Raw genomic sequence first — 13,043 nt, forward strand, 5'->3', positions numbered from 1 at the left:
TGTTTAATATCTGCACTTCTGCCATATGAAATTAAGCTGTTCTAAAAGAACTGAGCAGGAAACTAGGGAAATAATGCTATTATGTTTAGGGAATTTGTTTTTAAAGTGGGTGGGGGGAAGAGATGCAAAGCACAAGTATCAACCAGCAAGGTGAAAATTGTGGCAATTTTCAAATATTTCAAGACAAAGAAGTCTGAGGTTGGATAGCTGCAGCGGGTAGCAGTCCCTTTCATGAGATTCTAATTTTCATTTTCTTTACTTTATGCCTTCCAAGCCTGCTCATTATCTCCCTGAAGAAAACATTAAACAAATTAAAACCATGCCCGAACACTTTCATCGTCCCTTTCTCTGAAATACAGCTTGTTTCCAATTCCCACAATCCGAATGAGACCGAGACCAGAGACAACATTCTTTTTCTCTCACCACTTCTCAAATCTTAACATTCCTATTGAGCCTTGCTGAAACTTAATCTGCAAAAGAAACTCCTCTGCAATCTACTGGAGTCCAGATGCATTCCCGCTACCCATGCACCATCTAACACTCGGCCCAGCACACACTTCTGGGTGATATGGTTCTAAGAAGTCAGCCACTTCGACAAGAGGGTGGGCGTGAGGAGGAGGAGGAGGGAGGGAGGGATGGCTGTTGAGCAATTCAGAACAAGTTCCCTCCGAGGTCCAGTAGCCCTCCAGCTCTTTTTTCCTATTGAAAAGCCGGGAGAATCAGGAGGACGGGCCCCATGTCCCTACAACGCCCCCCAGCGCGGAGCAGAGGTCATGGAAATGTCAACGCAGCCCATTCGCTCTGCCGAGCTACAAGTCGGCCGCTCCTCCCGCTGCCACCTAGGCAGGAAGCCCTTTGCGGTCCCGCCCCACCGTAAACACGGGTTAGCCCGAACGCGCCCCACCCTTCCCCGAAAACCAAAAACCTGTATGGTGCTGTGTGTCACACGTAAAATGAGGAGGCCCCTTTTAGCTCTAATAAGTGAGTGTTTTTAGTTTCACCTCCTCTAAAAGTCCATCAACTGCTCCCCTACTCTATCTCCCTGTCAGGAGACGCCTCTATAAATCCTCCAACGTCCTCTCTCTTCACCCTTCCACGTCAGTCTTTCTGGAACCTAAACATGCTTGCCCGCCAAGTGACCACAGCTCGCCATCCATACCCTATGCCTCCTTTAACCAAACGAAAGCGTTTTGAAATACTTTACTATTTGAGACCATTCCTAAGAAGCTTTGCCAAGAAACGTCCGGCTGCAGCAGAGGGCTTACTACTTTTCCTGGGATTCTCACCCCTATTAACTAATTTCTAGGATCCCGACGTCCGGGAGCTCAGAGGCCAGACAGCGCCGGGTGCCTTGCGGTGCGTGCGCGTGCGCGTCGGGACGGGGGTGGGGTGCGGCCGCGAGGACTGGGACCCGGGCGGTCGCCTTGGTCTCCCCACCCGCCCCCAGCGCCCCGGCCCCTAATGAGCCGCTGAAAGGGAGCGGGCTCCTGTGCGCGTGGCTCGCAGGCCTCCCGGAGTCCGGGGCGCCCTGATTGGCCAGCTGCGCCTCGCGACCTCCATTCATTAATAAATTAGCGGCACGCTCCAGCCGAGCGCGAGCCACCAATCACAATGGGCAGCGACGGCGACAACAGCCGCAGCTTGAGCCGATGCCGCCGCTCCAGCAGTCCGACCGCAGCCTCGAGCTCCAACGGGAGCTTTAGAACCGTGTTATGCTGATTAGATAAAGGGGGGAAAGAGAGGCGGGGGGCGATGGAAAGAGGAGGATGGATGGATGGCAGGGCCAGGGGAGGGGGGGAAGTGGGTGAAGAAAGAAAGAAATGAATGATGATAATGCAATGAAAAGAGTAAGCCGGGTAGGGAAAAGCGGGGGAGAAGGGGGGCCAGCACAGGGGAGGGGAGGAGAAAGCGGCGGCCGAGGGTTGGAGGGTGGGGTGGGGGCCCCGGGGGCAGATCTGATTGTTTTCTTGGTGGTATATAAGGGGTTTTAAGGAGAGTCGTGTGCCAGACACGCAGCCACTGAACCACAAGCAGCTTCGCTTTAACTGGAGTGCCTGGGAGTCGCGTGCCAGGAGTCGCGCGTCCAGGGACTGACTGACAAGACAGACACGCACCACCACCACAACACACGAGACCCGGGCGGGTCGCCGAGGCCGCCGGGGCTCTTGGCAAAGTCGCCGGTCAGAGAGGTCCCCCGCGGAGCCGCGCCGCAGCAGCGCCAGGCCCGGTGCCTCCAAGCCGGCAGAAGGAGCAGCGCTGAGCTCCCGGCTGTGCGGAGAATCGCAGCACGCGCCAAAGAGCGACGCCGAGGCACATTTAGAGAGAGAACCAAGTGAGTACCCGCGCTGCGGCTTCCAACTTAGGGGCGTTTCCCGCACGGCGTCCCACCACATCCGAACGCCCTTCGCCCGCGACGAATCTTTTGTCGCGGGGTCGCAGTCCCTTCCCGGGAGAGAACACAGCTGTCAGGGCGTGTCAGAGTTCGGAACCCAGTTGGCTGGCGACAGGGTCACAACAAGGGGCGCCCGCGAACTGGGAGAGCACAAGGCAGGGTTTCCTCCCCAATTTACTTTCCTCCTTGGCGCGATTCCGAGCGGGTCTTCTCGGGCGCGCAGCAGTAAGTCCCTATAACACTGACAGCTTACCTCTGCCGCTATATTCACACCCCATTTGGTTCTTTCTCCCTCTCTGCTCTCTTCTCCAGGATGTTCGTCAAATCCGAGACCTTGGAGTTAAAGGAGGAAGAGGACGTGCTGGTGCTGCTTGGCTCGGCCTCCCCCGCCTCAGCGGCTCTGACCCCTGTATCTTCCAGCGCTGACGAGGAGGAAGAGGAGGAGCTGGGCGCGGCGGGCGGAGCGCGTCGGCAGCTTGGGGCAGAGGCCGGGCCCGCGGCTCTGGGCGGCTCGCCGGGAGGAGCCGAGGGCTGCCGGCCGGCGCGGCTGCTGGGTGTGGTTCATGAGTGCAAGCGGCGCCCTTCGAGGGCAAGGGCTGTTTCTCGCGGCGCCAAGACGGCCGAGACGGTGCAGCGCATCAAGAAGACCCGTAGACTGAAGGCCAACAACCGCGAGCGCAACCGCATGCACAATCTGAACGCGGCGCTGGACGCGCTGCGTGAGGTGCTCCCCACATTCCCAGAGGACGCCAAGCTCACCAAGATCGAGACCCTGCGTTTCGCCCACAACTACATATGGGCGCTCACCGAGACCCTGCGCCTGGCTGACCACTGTGGCGGCGGCAGCCTGCCTGGGGCGCTCTTCTCGGAGGCAGTCATACTGAGTCCGGGAGGCACTAGCGCCGCCTTGAGCAACAGCGGAGACAGCCCTTCGCCCGCCTCCACGTGGAGCTGCACAAACAGCCCCGCGGAGTCTTCCTCGGCGTCCTCCAACTCCACCTCCCCCTACAGCTGCACTTTATCTCCCGCCAGCCCGGAGGGTTCAGACATGGACTATTGGCAGCCCCCACCTCCAGACAAGCACCGCTACGCACCTCACCTCCCCATAGTCAGGGACTGTATCTAGAACTGCCATCTCTGCTACCCACGCCAGGCCTTAGTGGGTACCCTTTCCTGCCCCCGATCAACCCTCCTCCCATCCCCCGCTTTCCATGCCCGGGAAACCGTCTCACTACTCAGAGCATGTGTAGCCGTTCTGATTACTCGGTTATTGGTTGCATTCCTTGGCTAAGTAAGGGCTTCCTTAGTTCAGCCGGGCTCTCTAATTTATTGGCGTGATGGAGCTTATTGTCGAAGAGGATTGTAGAGTTGGGGGCCGGGAGGAGGGAGGCACTTAAGGTAAAAAGATGCTGGGAAGAGATAAAGGTGACACGTCTAAAGAGTTTGTAGAGCGGACTGACGCTCCTGCCCTCTCGGTGCGATTCTTGTGAATCTCCCAGGGGGAACGCAACCGGTTCCTGTGATCTCTTCACCTTTGCTTCTACATAGAGATGTTAATGTCGAGTAGAAAGAAATGTATCTTAGCATCTGAATGATTTTACCGGTAATAATATTATCCACAGATTTGCAATGGCTGGCATCTGCTTTATTCCCAGTGCTGCCTGCGGGCTGTGGGAATTTCACCTGTCAAACCAAACTTTCCCTCTCTGATGTGCACTTTGTTCTGTTTCCCAGATTCGTCACAATGCCTATTGTCCCGCTCTTCTCTTTCCTTTTTCTTCTCCATTTTGCCATCTGTCTCTTATGATTTATAAGGGGGAAAAAGTTGTTTTGTTAGAGGGCCAGGTTAGAAGTCATTGTATAATTTGTAGGCTTTGTAATGATTGAATGCAAGCGTGGAAATTTAGGCTGAACTCTCTATCAAAAGGAAAAATGTGGAGGAAAACGGAAAAATCAGGAGGGAGGATTGCTTCATGAATTATTTATCTCGACCTTTTAGGGGAGAAGAAACTCCCCCATTCTTTCAAGAGATTAAAAATAAATCAACACACTGAAAACCTAAGCAGACACGGAGCATTATCAGGATCAGCCACACACGTGTTTCCTTCTATTTATTATAAAGAAAAATTTCATGGGAAAAGTATGTATTTTTTGTATATTCTACAGAGTTTATTCTAGTATGTATTTACGTCTTGAAAGAACAAGAAAATTGTTCTTGTGATTAAACTATAAATAAAGTATCTAATTTTCATAATTTTTGTGTGTTTATTACTTTCCTGTTTAGGTGGATTTTAGAAGAATAAGTTGCATTTTTTTTTCTTAACTCCCTATATCTGAGTAGAGTACTTGTTTGTTTTTGTTTTGTCAATGTTTGTGTGTAGAATTCATTGACACATAAGGTCTAAGCAATCACAGGAAGCTGAATTATATTCAAGACACTAACAATGACATAAAAGTGTAACTCTCCATACAAATAAAAGCTTGTTTTTTAAGAAATCAATTTCTGAGCAAACAAGATTAGTTAAAAAAAAGTTTGGGGAATTTAAATTATAATTAAGTAATGATGAGCACCAAAGTTCAGAAACTTTGCTTTTAAAAAATAGTGGAGTTGAACTATCTTGACGGAGTGTGTAGAAATTTGGTTCTTACACTTCACTTCTTTGAGCTTCAGTTATCGTCTGTAAACAAAAGGGACTGGATAGTGATCTCTAACATCTGTGACGTAACTGAGTGTTTATAAATTCATTATTGGAAGCTGATTTCATGTTAGCCAATTCAGTCTTTGTTAAAGCAGTTTACATAGACAAAACATCTTCAGAGAGAAAGCAAAAATGGTTTCCTAATCACCAGGATACATAACTCTGTAACTTGCAGCTCAGTCTCTAAAGCAGAAATCAATGCTCTTTGACTGGCCTTGGGTCAAAGATGATCAAGTGAAGGCTGACCACTTTAGAGGAGGGTGGCCAAGACTTCACAAGCCAAAAAAAAAAAAAAAAAAAAACATGCCAGCAAAGAAATGTTGGTTGTTCATAGTTCCTCCCACCCTCATGAATTTCATATCTGCTTCCGGTTTAAGCAAATCCTCCTCTACTCTGCATATACCAATGATCATTCTAAAATGTCCTAACTACTCCTCCTCTCTGTTCATGTAGAAATATTGTGTTTAATAACTGAATAGCTATTTTTAATAAAAGGAAGAACCAACCCAGCATTTGTTTGGTTTTCATCTTTGGATGTAAGGGAGACTTGTTGGAAAACCCCTTCTAGTTTAAAGATTTTATTATTCTTAACCACTCTTGATTATCTAATAAGGAGAAAGAGATATTTCTCCTACACCTTTATGTTTCTAGTGTTTAAAAAGCCAAGCAATTGTAGTATGAGAATTCTAAAACACAGTTTTAATGCCAAATCACTGTTCTTTTAGTGATGATGGTGGTTATTGTGAGAGCAGACCTCTTTTGGAAACATGCCAAGAAACAGGTTCCTGACAGGTCTGGGGAGGCAACTCTTCAGGTGCAGGTACTCAGGAAAACCCAACTGGAGGGGGAAGCGGGGATGGGAATCCTATAACTAGGTGGTGACCCTAATGGCTTATTCGGAGAGGCATGGATCGAGAGAGGGTTCAATAGTCATAGTTTTGATGAATGGTAATACAGCTAATGACTTAACCTGTGACCCAGTTGAATCTAGCAGTCACCTCTGCACAGCTACTCCAGGGCCAGAGTCTCGTTCAGCCAGAGTTTGCAGGTCCTCTTACACATCAGAAGCACCTCATATATGGTAGGAATTTCGTCTACCACCTGTGATCTACACTCAGGCTTTTCCTTCTCTATCTACAACACACCTTATTTCACACTGCTGCTGTTACTTGGTCTCTTCAGTTGTGTCCGACTCTGTGCGACCCCATGGACTGTACCCCACCAGGCTCCTCCATCTATGCGATTCTCCAGGGAAGAGTGCTGGAGTGGGTTGCCATTCCCTTCTCCAGTGGATCTTCCCAACCCAGGGATCGAACCCGGGTCTCCTGCATTGTAGGCAGATTCTTTACCACTGAGCCACCAGGGAAGCCCTATTTTACACTAAATAGGTGCAATTATTCTTTATGGCGTCTAATCACTTTTAGCGATTAAGAACGTTCTTTCTGCCTCACTTCGCACTAGGAGTTTTCCTTGCCAACCCACCGCAAGCTCCACAGCCTGTGGGTTGAGGCCCAGTCGTCCTCTTCCCTCCCCTGTAAGAATGAGAATTACAGGTCTCAGCTTCAGCAGAAGGGAATATAGTCGCTCCTCGATTTAATCCATTCCTTCCTCCCTCATTGTGCCTGCCTGTGACCAGCTTGGTTTGTCTGCACCAAGTAGGTTCCTGGGCAAGCTAAGCCAAGCCGTTCTATTTCTGGAGCCCTCTGCCGAGAGCCGCTTCAAGCAAGATCATGGAAATGTTCTGATGACAGTCCCACACCGCTACAGTTGCCAGATCTTCCCAGCGCCAGCGGCGCGCGGCGGCGGCGCGTTTACCTAAGCGCGGAGAAGTGTGAGGGTTGGTCCTGCCCCGGGTGGATCGTCGCTTTGGCGCCGTCAGGCTTCAGGCATTGATTGTATTTACTTGTTCTGAAGTGCCCAGGACTTAAGGTTGATTTTCCTTCACCAGATTTAAAATACATTCATCTGTGGGCGAACAAGGAGGAAAAGAAGAAACAGAGGGCTGCCAGGCGAAGCGGGAACCAGAGGAGTACCCGGGCGCCCCTGGGCAGGAGCCAGGTGGGCGCCCTTTCGGGAAGAGAGCCCCGAGGGCCCAGTGGAGGTGAGGGCGTCGGAAGGCCCCGGGCGGCCTTGGCCGGGAAGGAGCAAGGGTCCCGTTACCCGCAGAGGATATCTAGGCCCAAGGCCCGCTTCTGCCGCGCCCGCCCTCCGGTCTGGGTCGGCTGGGCTCCCGGCTGCGCCAAGGTCGGGTCTGCTGGAGAGACTGGAAGTTGCGGTTCGCTGCCGCCCACCGCGTGCGCCCCCTGCATCGCACAGCCTTGGGCCTGTTGTGACTTCTGGGCATCGACACCTGGAACCCGTTAAAAGCGCCTCCTCCTCACGCCCGGCCTCGGTCTTTCCCCACCCTCAGGCTCTCCGGGCCCAGGCGAGCTTTGAATGTATTAATTAAATAAAGCAGGCAGCCCTTGAATCGCTCCAATGCAGGGCGCTCCCGGGAGCGTGAAAGTCCTGGCCTCCGAATCCGCCAAAGAAAATGTGTGAAAAGAGAATTAGTGAAATTAGGTTAGACCAATAAAACGTGAGGGCGCCAGCATCCCCCCCTTCCCTCTCCCCCAGCCTGGGGCTAGAAGGGCTATCTAGTCTGATCTATTGTTTCCCGCCCTGGCAGGGGGTTCATTGTTTGATAAATAATTCCCCCTCCATTTTATTCTTAAAAAAAAAAAAAATGGGTATTTGCATAATCACTGCTTTGATGTGGCCAGAAATCGGAGGCTTGGTCTCCCCAAGTCTGCTATTGGTAGCGAGGCAACCAAGCTCGGTCCAGATCTTTTACTTCACTGACAGTGTGTGGCAGACTGTCAGAAACGGCACTGTTCAGCTGCTGCCTCCTTTTTAAAAAGGATCCACTTTAATGATTAAACCTAAGGAATGTCCAAAAGGAGGGGGGCAAGGGGGAAGGACGAGGGTTCTCACCCCCCCCTCCACCTCCCTCTGTCCTTCAGGGTTCATTGTTCCCAGCAGTTTCTTTTCCAAATCCCTGGGGTGGGGGTGGGGGTTGCCTCTCCCTTGGGGCTTCTCCACGTGGCTCGCCGTGGGCACCCGCAGGGGTCCACCCCGGGCCGAGGAGGGGCGAGGTCCGCTAGAGCGGTCCTCCTCGCCCCTCACCCGTTTTTCTTTCCCCAGTTTGGTTTACCCAGCACTGTACTCTCGCTCTCGCTTCGCCTGGCGGCCCACCTCTGTTTCTTCTTTTCCTTCTTGTTCACCCACCAGATGAATGAATGGATGGGGTTTGTCTTCTGCAGGATGCCGAAGTGAGCTGCTCTTTGGTTCTCGAGTGGAAACGGAGTGGGGAGGGTCCCTGGGAACGCAACTTGGGGGCAGTTTCAGATGGTTCCCGACAGGCGAGAGGAGCAAAGAAATTCACTCATCCGGAAAGCAGATCGAGAAAGCCAGTGTGGCCGGAGCTGCGATTTCCCTGCAAGGTGGCGGGAGTCGGAAGATGGAGTTGGGAAAGAGTCCTGATGGTGTGTGTGCGCTACAATAAATGACTTCTCTGTCTCTCTCTCTCTCTGCCAGGGTCGCGGGAGGAGGGGAGGCGATGCGAGTGTTCCTGTTTGCGTTCGCTTGCGCCAGCTTCTCCAGCCCCTCAAGCACAAATGGGGAAAAGTCAGCTAGGATTATTGACTAGAAACACTACGTTAGAAGCCGGGGCTGCCCCAGCAACTGGACAGGTGCCAGCTCTGATCTCCAGGCTGGGTAGGTCTCACCTGTGGCAGAAACGCACAGCCTCCCCCGCCCTGAGTCCAGGATTTCGGGAGGGCGGGAGTGGGGAGACTCCCGAGGGGAAGAAGGATCCCCGAAGCACCTGCTCCACCGGATCCCACTACCTGTGCGTCTTCCGAGTCCCCGCATCCTCCGAGCTGGACCCCGGGCCATTTTTCAAGTGTCTCACCAGCTTTTGGACGCAGAGCCTCAACGGTTGCTTAGCTCATTATAAATTCTCTTCTTTATACTTTTCAAGGCTGTAGCCGTATAAACAATCGGTTTTCTTTGTATCATATAAAATAAAAGATTCAAGATTTTTCCCCAGCGGCAGTATACTTGTAATTTTGTTTGGACTTTGAGAGCCGCTCTGTAGACACTATAGGGTATACTGAATTCCAGAGATGTAAGAAATCGAGAGGCAAAAAGCTAAAATTATTTCAAAGGACACATCTCTAAGAGACACTGTTGGACTGTAGCTGGTCTTTGAAAGATTTAATAACAAGTGTATCTCTTCTCTGACCTTGTTGAATTGTAGAACAGACCCTGACACCAGCAATTTTCTTCACTTTTCCTGCCTTTCTAATGATTCCATCACTACTTTCTCTTTTTTCTTCAGGACCTGCAGGCATACTTGGAGACATTAAACCATGAAGCAAAGAACCAAAACCTTTCACCAATTTTATTTGATCTAGAAACAATTAAGTAAAAGTGCTGAAGTCCATGTTATATGGGGAACAGGAAACTTCAAAATAAGCAGAGAAAGCTGGGGGCTGGTTTCCATGGTAGCAGCTTGCAGTAAAGCCTAATTCCTTGTGACAAAGAGGTCATCTTCCTTTTCAAATGTGTTTATGATCCCTTTGTGCATTGTATTTTGGCATAAAGGCTTCTATGCCCTGTCAGGGCTCCGCAGGCAGCTCTATGACTCTCAAGGGGGTTTATTGCCTCCTTGGTATAAGAATAGCAGAAAGAAGCCAAACTAGTGCCAGTGTGACAAAAGATAACCTCACGGGCTTGCTGTTGCTTTCTTTCTGTTAACACATAAATCTTGCTATGCACTGAAATAATTAAAAAATGAGAGATTCTGGGATAACTTTGATTTTGTGTTTTTTCAACCTTTTACATAAATTGAAACACTACATGCAAACATGTACAAGAAGATTGATTCAGTGTGAGGATATAATTATTTTTTGCCTCACTTTCCACATAATTTTGAAAAAGAAATCAAATGAGGTAAAACCTGGAATATACCTTTGAAGATGTATGGAGAAAGTCTAACCATAAACTTCAGAGGGCTATTGCATTAATACATTAATACTTCTTTCATTTCACAGTACCTAGAACATGATCAAAAAGAAGACAGAATCAAATCTATCTGAACTAGTATCTTCCTTAACTCAAAACTGCCATGGCAGCAGCTTGAAATAGACAAATAAGAAAACTTGAATTTTGCTATTAGAGCAGTAAAGCCACTGAAAAGTTTTGAGTTCAAACCCAGTGTTTCTTCTGAATTAGAAGGAAGTCAAACCTTACTAACAGAGCTCTTGATGGCTTTGCAAAAGAAGTTCCTGTCACTTTCAGGAGACCTAGGAGAGTCCAACTGACATCTTCAGTCTGGTAAGAATCAGAAAGGCTGTAGTGAAAACTGAATTTTATTTCTCAGTGAGCAAATAATTCAGTTCTACTAGAATAAAACTTCTGGAATCTTAGACTATTCTGCTCGCTTACATTCAGGAGAGTTGTCGAGACTTCCTAGAGTTTTTTTCAGAGCAACATGGTTCTAAGCTACAGAAGATGAAACTGAACTGACAAAGGCACTGGCCAGAGACCTTTACAGAGACCTTTACATGATTCTGAATCTCTCAGATATTAATGTCTTTCATGATAACAACATGTATAAGATGGTAATGGTGATACTGCATTACAAAGCAGGCTGGAGCAGATCCCTATGGTGACAACTACCTGGTTCTTAGCTCTCCAGATAATCGCTAATTCTTTTTTTTTTTTTTAATTGGAGGCTAATTACTTTACAATATTGTATTGGTTTTGCCATACATTGACATGAATCTGCCATGGGTGTACATGTGTTCCCCATCTTGAACCCCGCTCCCACCTCCCTCCCCATCTCATCCCTCTGGGTCATCCCAGTGCACAGCCTGGAGCATCCTGTATCATGCATTGAACGTGGACTGGCGATTTGTTTCACATATGATAATATATATGTTTCAATGCCATTCTCCCAAATCATTCCACCCTTGCCCTCTCCCACAGAGTCCAAAAGACCGTTCTATACATCTGTGTCTCTTTTGCTTTCTCACATACAGGGTTAATCATTACCATCTTTCTAAATTCCATATATATGGTTAGTATACTGTATTGGTGTTTTTCTTTCTGGCTTACTTCACTCTATAATAGGCTCCAGTTTCATCCACCTCATTAGAACTGATTCAAATGTATTCTTTTTAATGGCTGAGTAATACTCCATTGTGTATATGTACCACAGCTTTCTTATCCATTCATCTGCTGATGGACATCTGATAATTGCTAATTCTATCTCTTTCCACCAAAAAGACAACAAAGTTCAATTTTCTTCAGTGGTGCTCTTTTCTAGTCAGTCAGTTTAGTCGCTCAGTTGTGTCTGACTCTTTGCAACCCCATGGACTGCCGCACACCAGGCTTCCCTGTCCATCACCAACTCCTGGAGCTTGCTCAAACCCATGTCCATTGAGTCTGTGATGCCATCCAACCATGTCATCCTCTGTCGTCCCCTTCTCCTCCCACCTTCAATCTTTCCCAGCATCAGGATATTTTCCAATGAGTCAACTCTTCGCATCAGGTGGCCAAAGTGTTGGAGTTTCAGCTTTAGTATCAGTCCTTCCAATGAATATTCAGGACTGATCTTCTTTAGGATGGACTGGTTGGATCTCCTTGCAGTCCAAAGGACTTTCAAGAGTCTTCTCCAACACCACAGTTCAAAAGCATCAGTTCTGCTCAGCTTTCTTTATGGTCCAACTCTCACATCCATATATGACTACTGGAAAAATCTTTGCTTTGACTAGATGGACCTTTATCAGCAAAGTAATGTCTCTGCTTTTTATTTTTATTTATTTTTTTGTCTCTGCTTTTTAATACTGTCTAGGTTGGTCATAGCTTTTCTTCCAAGGAGCAAGCATCTTTTAATGTCATGGCTGCAGTCACCATCTGCCCCAGCAAAATAAGGGATGTTACAAGATCTTTTGTAAGAGAATAGGAGAGTATTCATAGATGTTAGACTTCACTTTTTGATATTCATGACACACTTTAGAATTTTGATAGCATACTTGAAGGGATTGGGAGTCTTCAAAAAACATAACAAAGCAGCTATGATTATACCAAACAGTATCTTCACCATGTCTCATGGAATCTGTAACAGTCACAACCATCAGCCACTGCCCTTCAGCACTGTATCACTGTTTGAAAAGAATTATTTCTTGTCTTAATAGTGCCTCCTATATACACTTGGCAATATTCCTACACATTTCATTGGTGCCATCTTTATTCTACTCTGGAATTCTTAAAGCCTGTAATTTCATTTCATTTCATCTGGACAAAATCCTGCTGCTGGATACTGTGGGGGACATTTCTAGTCTCTCTCAATGTCTGATGTTCTAACCCTACTGGGCATGCTCAGGCCCCTTACAATAGACAAGACTCCATCTGTGGTCTCTATCTTCCTCTTGTCTTGAGTGGGTTAGGCCAAAATTTCAAAGCTGGTTGGACTTCTAGGGGATCATATAAAGAGTATATGAAGTGTCCACCTCATCTCACAGTGGATGTTACTTGAGGGAGAAAAACTTTTGAGTTAAAAGCCATGAAGATTGGAAGGTTGTTATTGCATCATAACAGCCCACTTTGATTAACATGGATATAGTTTATTTGAAGACTTTATAACTTATTTGTAGCAAAAAAAAAAAAAAAGTTTGAAAACTTGGTGGCTCACCTCTGAATGGGGCTTCCCCAATGGCTCAGTGGTAAAGAATCTGCCTGCAGTGCAAGAGTCACAGGAGATGCAGTTTCAATCCTGGGTTGGGAAGATTCCCTTGGGGATGGCATGGCAACCCACTCCAGTATTCTTTCCTGGACAGAGGAAATGGACAGAGGAGCCTGGCGGGCTACTGTTCATAGGGTTACAGAGTTTGAAGATTCTGTTA

At 48.1% G+C, this 13,043-nt stretch overlaps 1 protein-coding gene across 2 annotated transcripts; it reads left to right on the forward strand.

The window, feature by feature from the left end:
- Positions 1–2,025: 2,025 nt before the first annotated feature.
- Positions 2,026–4,646, forward strand: NEUROG2 (neurogenin 2). Of its 2 annotated transcripts, none has more exons than NM_001144105.1 (2): positions 2,026–2,332; positions 2,705–3,518. In NM_001144105.1, the coding sequence occupies exon 2, from the start codon at positions 2,706–2,708 to the stop codon at positions 3,516–3,518; it is 813 nt and encodes a 270-aa protein (NP_001137577.1). In that variant the 5' UTR covers positions 2,026–2,332; position 2,705. The 2 variants fall into 2 exon arrangements, with proteins under 2 accessions (NP_001137577.1, XP_059743639.1); XM_059887656.1 differs by lacking the exon at positions 2,026–2,332 and adding an exon at positions 2,339–2,617 and having other exon boundaries at positions 2,705–4,646.
- The last annotated feature ends 8,397 nt before the right edge of the window (positions 4,647–13,043 follow it).

This window comes from Bos taurus, chromosome 6 (assembly GCF_002263795.3).
Source record: "Bos taurus isolate L1 Dominette 01449 registration number 42190680 breed Hereford chromosome 6, ARS-UCD2.0, whole genome shotgun sequence".
NCBI classification, from domain to species: Eukaryota; Metazoa; Chordata; class Mammalia; order Artiodactyla; family Bovidae; genus Bos; species Bos taurus.

Bases quoted from the DNA above. Each gene is read 5' to 3' on its own strand.
- NEUROG2 (NM_001144105.1), top strand. From the start codon at position 2,706: ATGTTCGTCAAATCCGAGACCTTGGAGTTAAAGGAGGAAGAGGACGTG.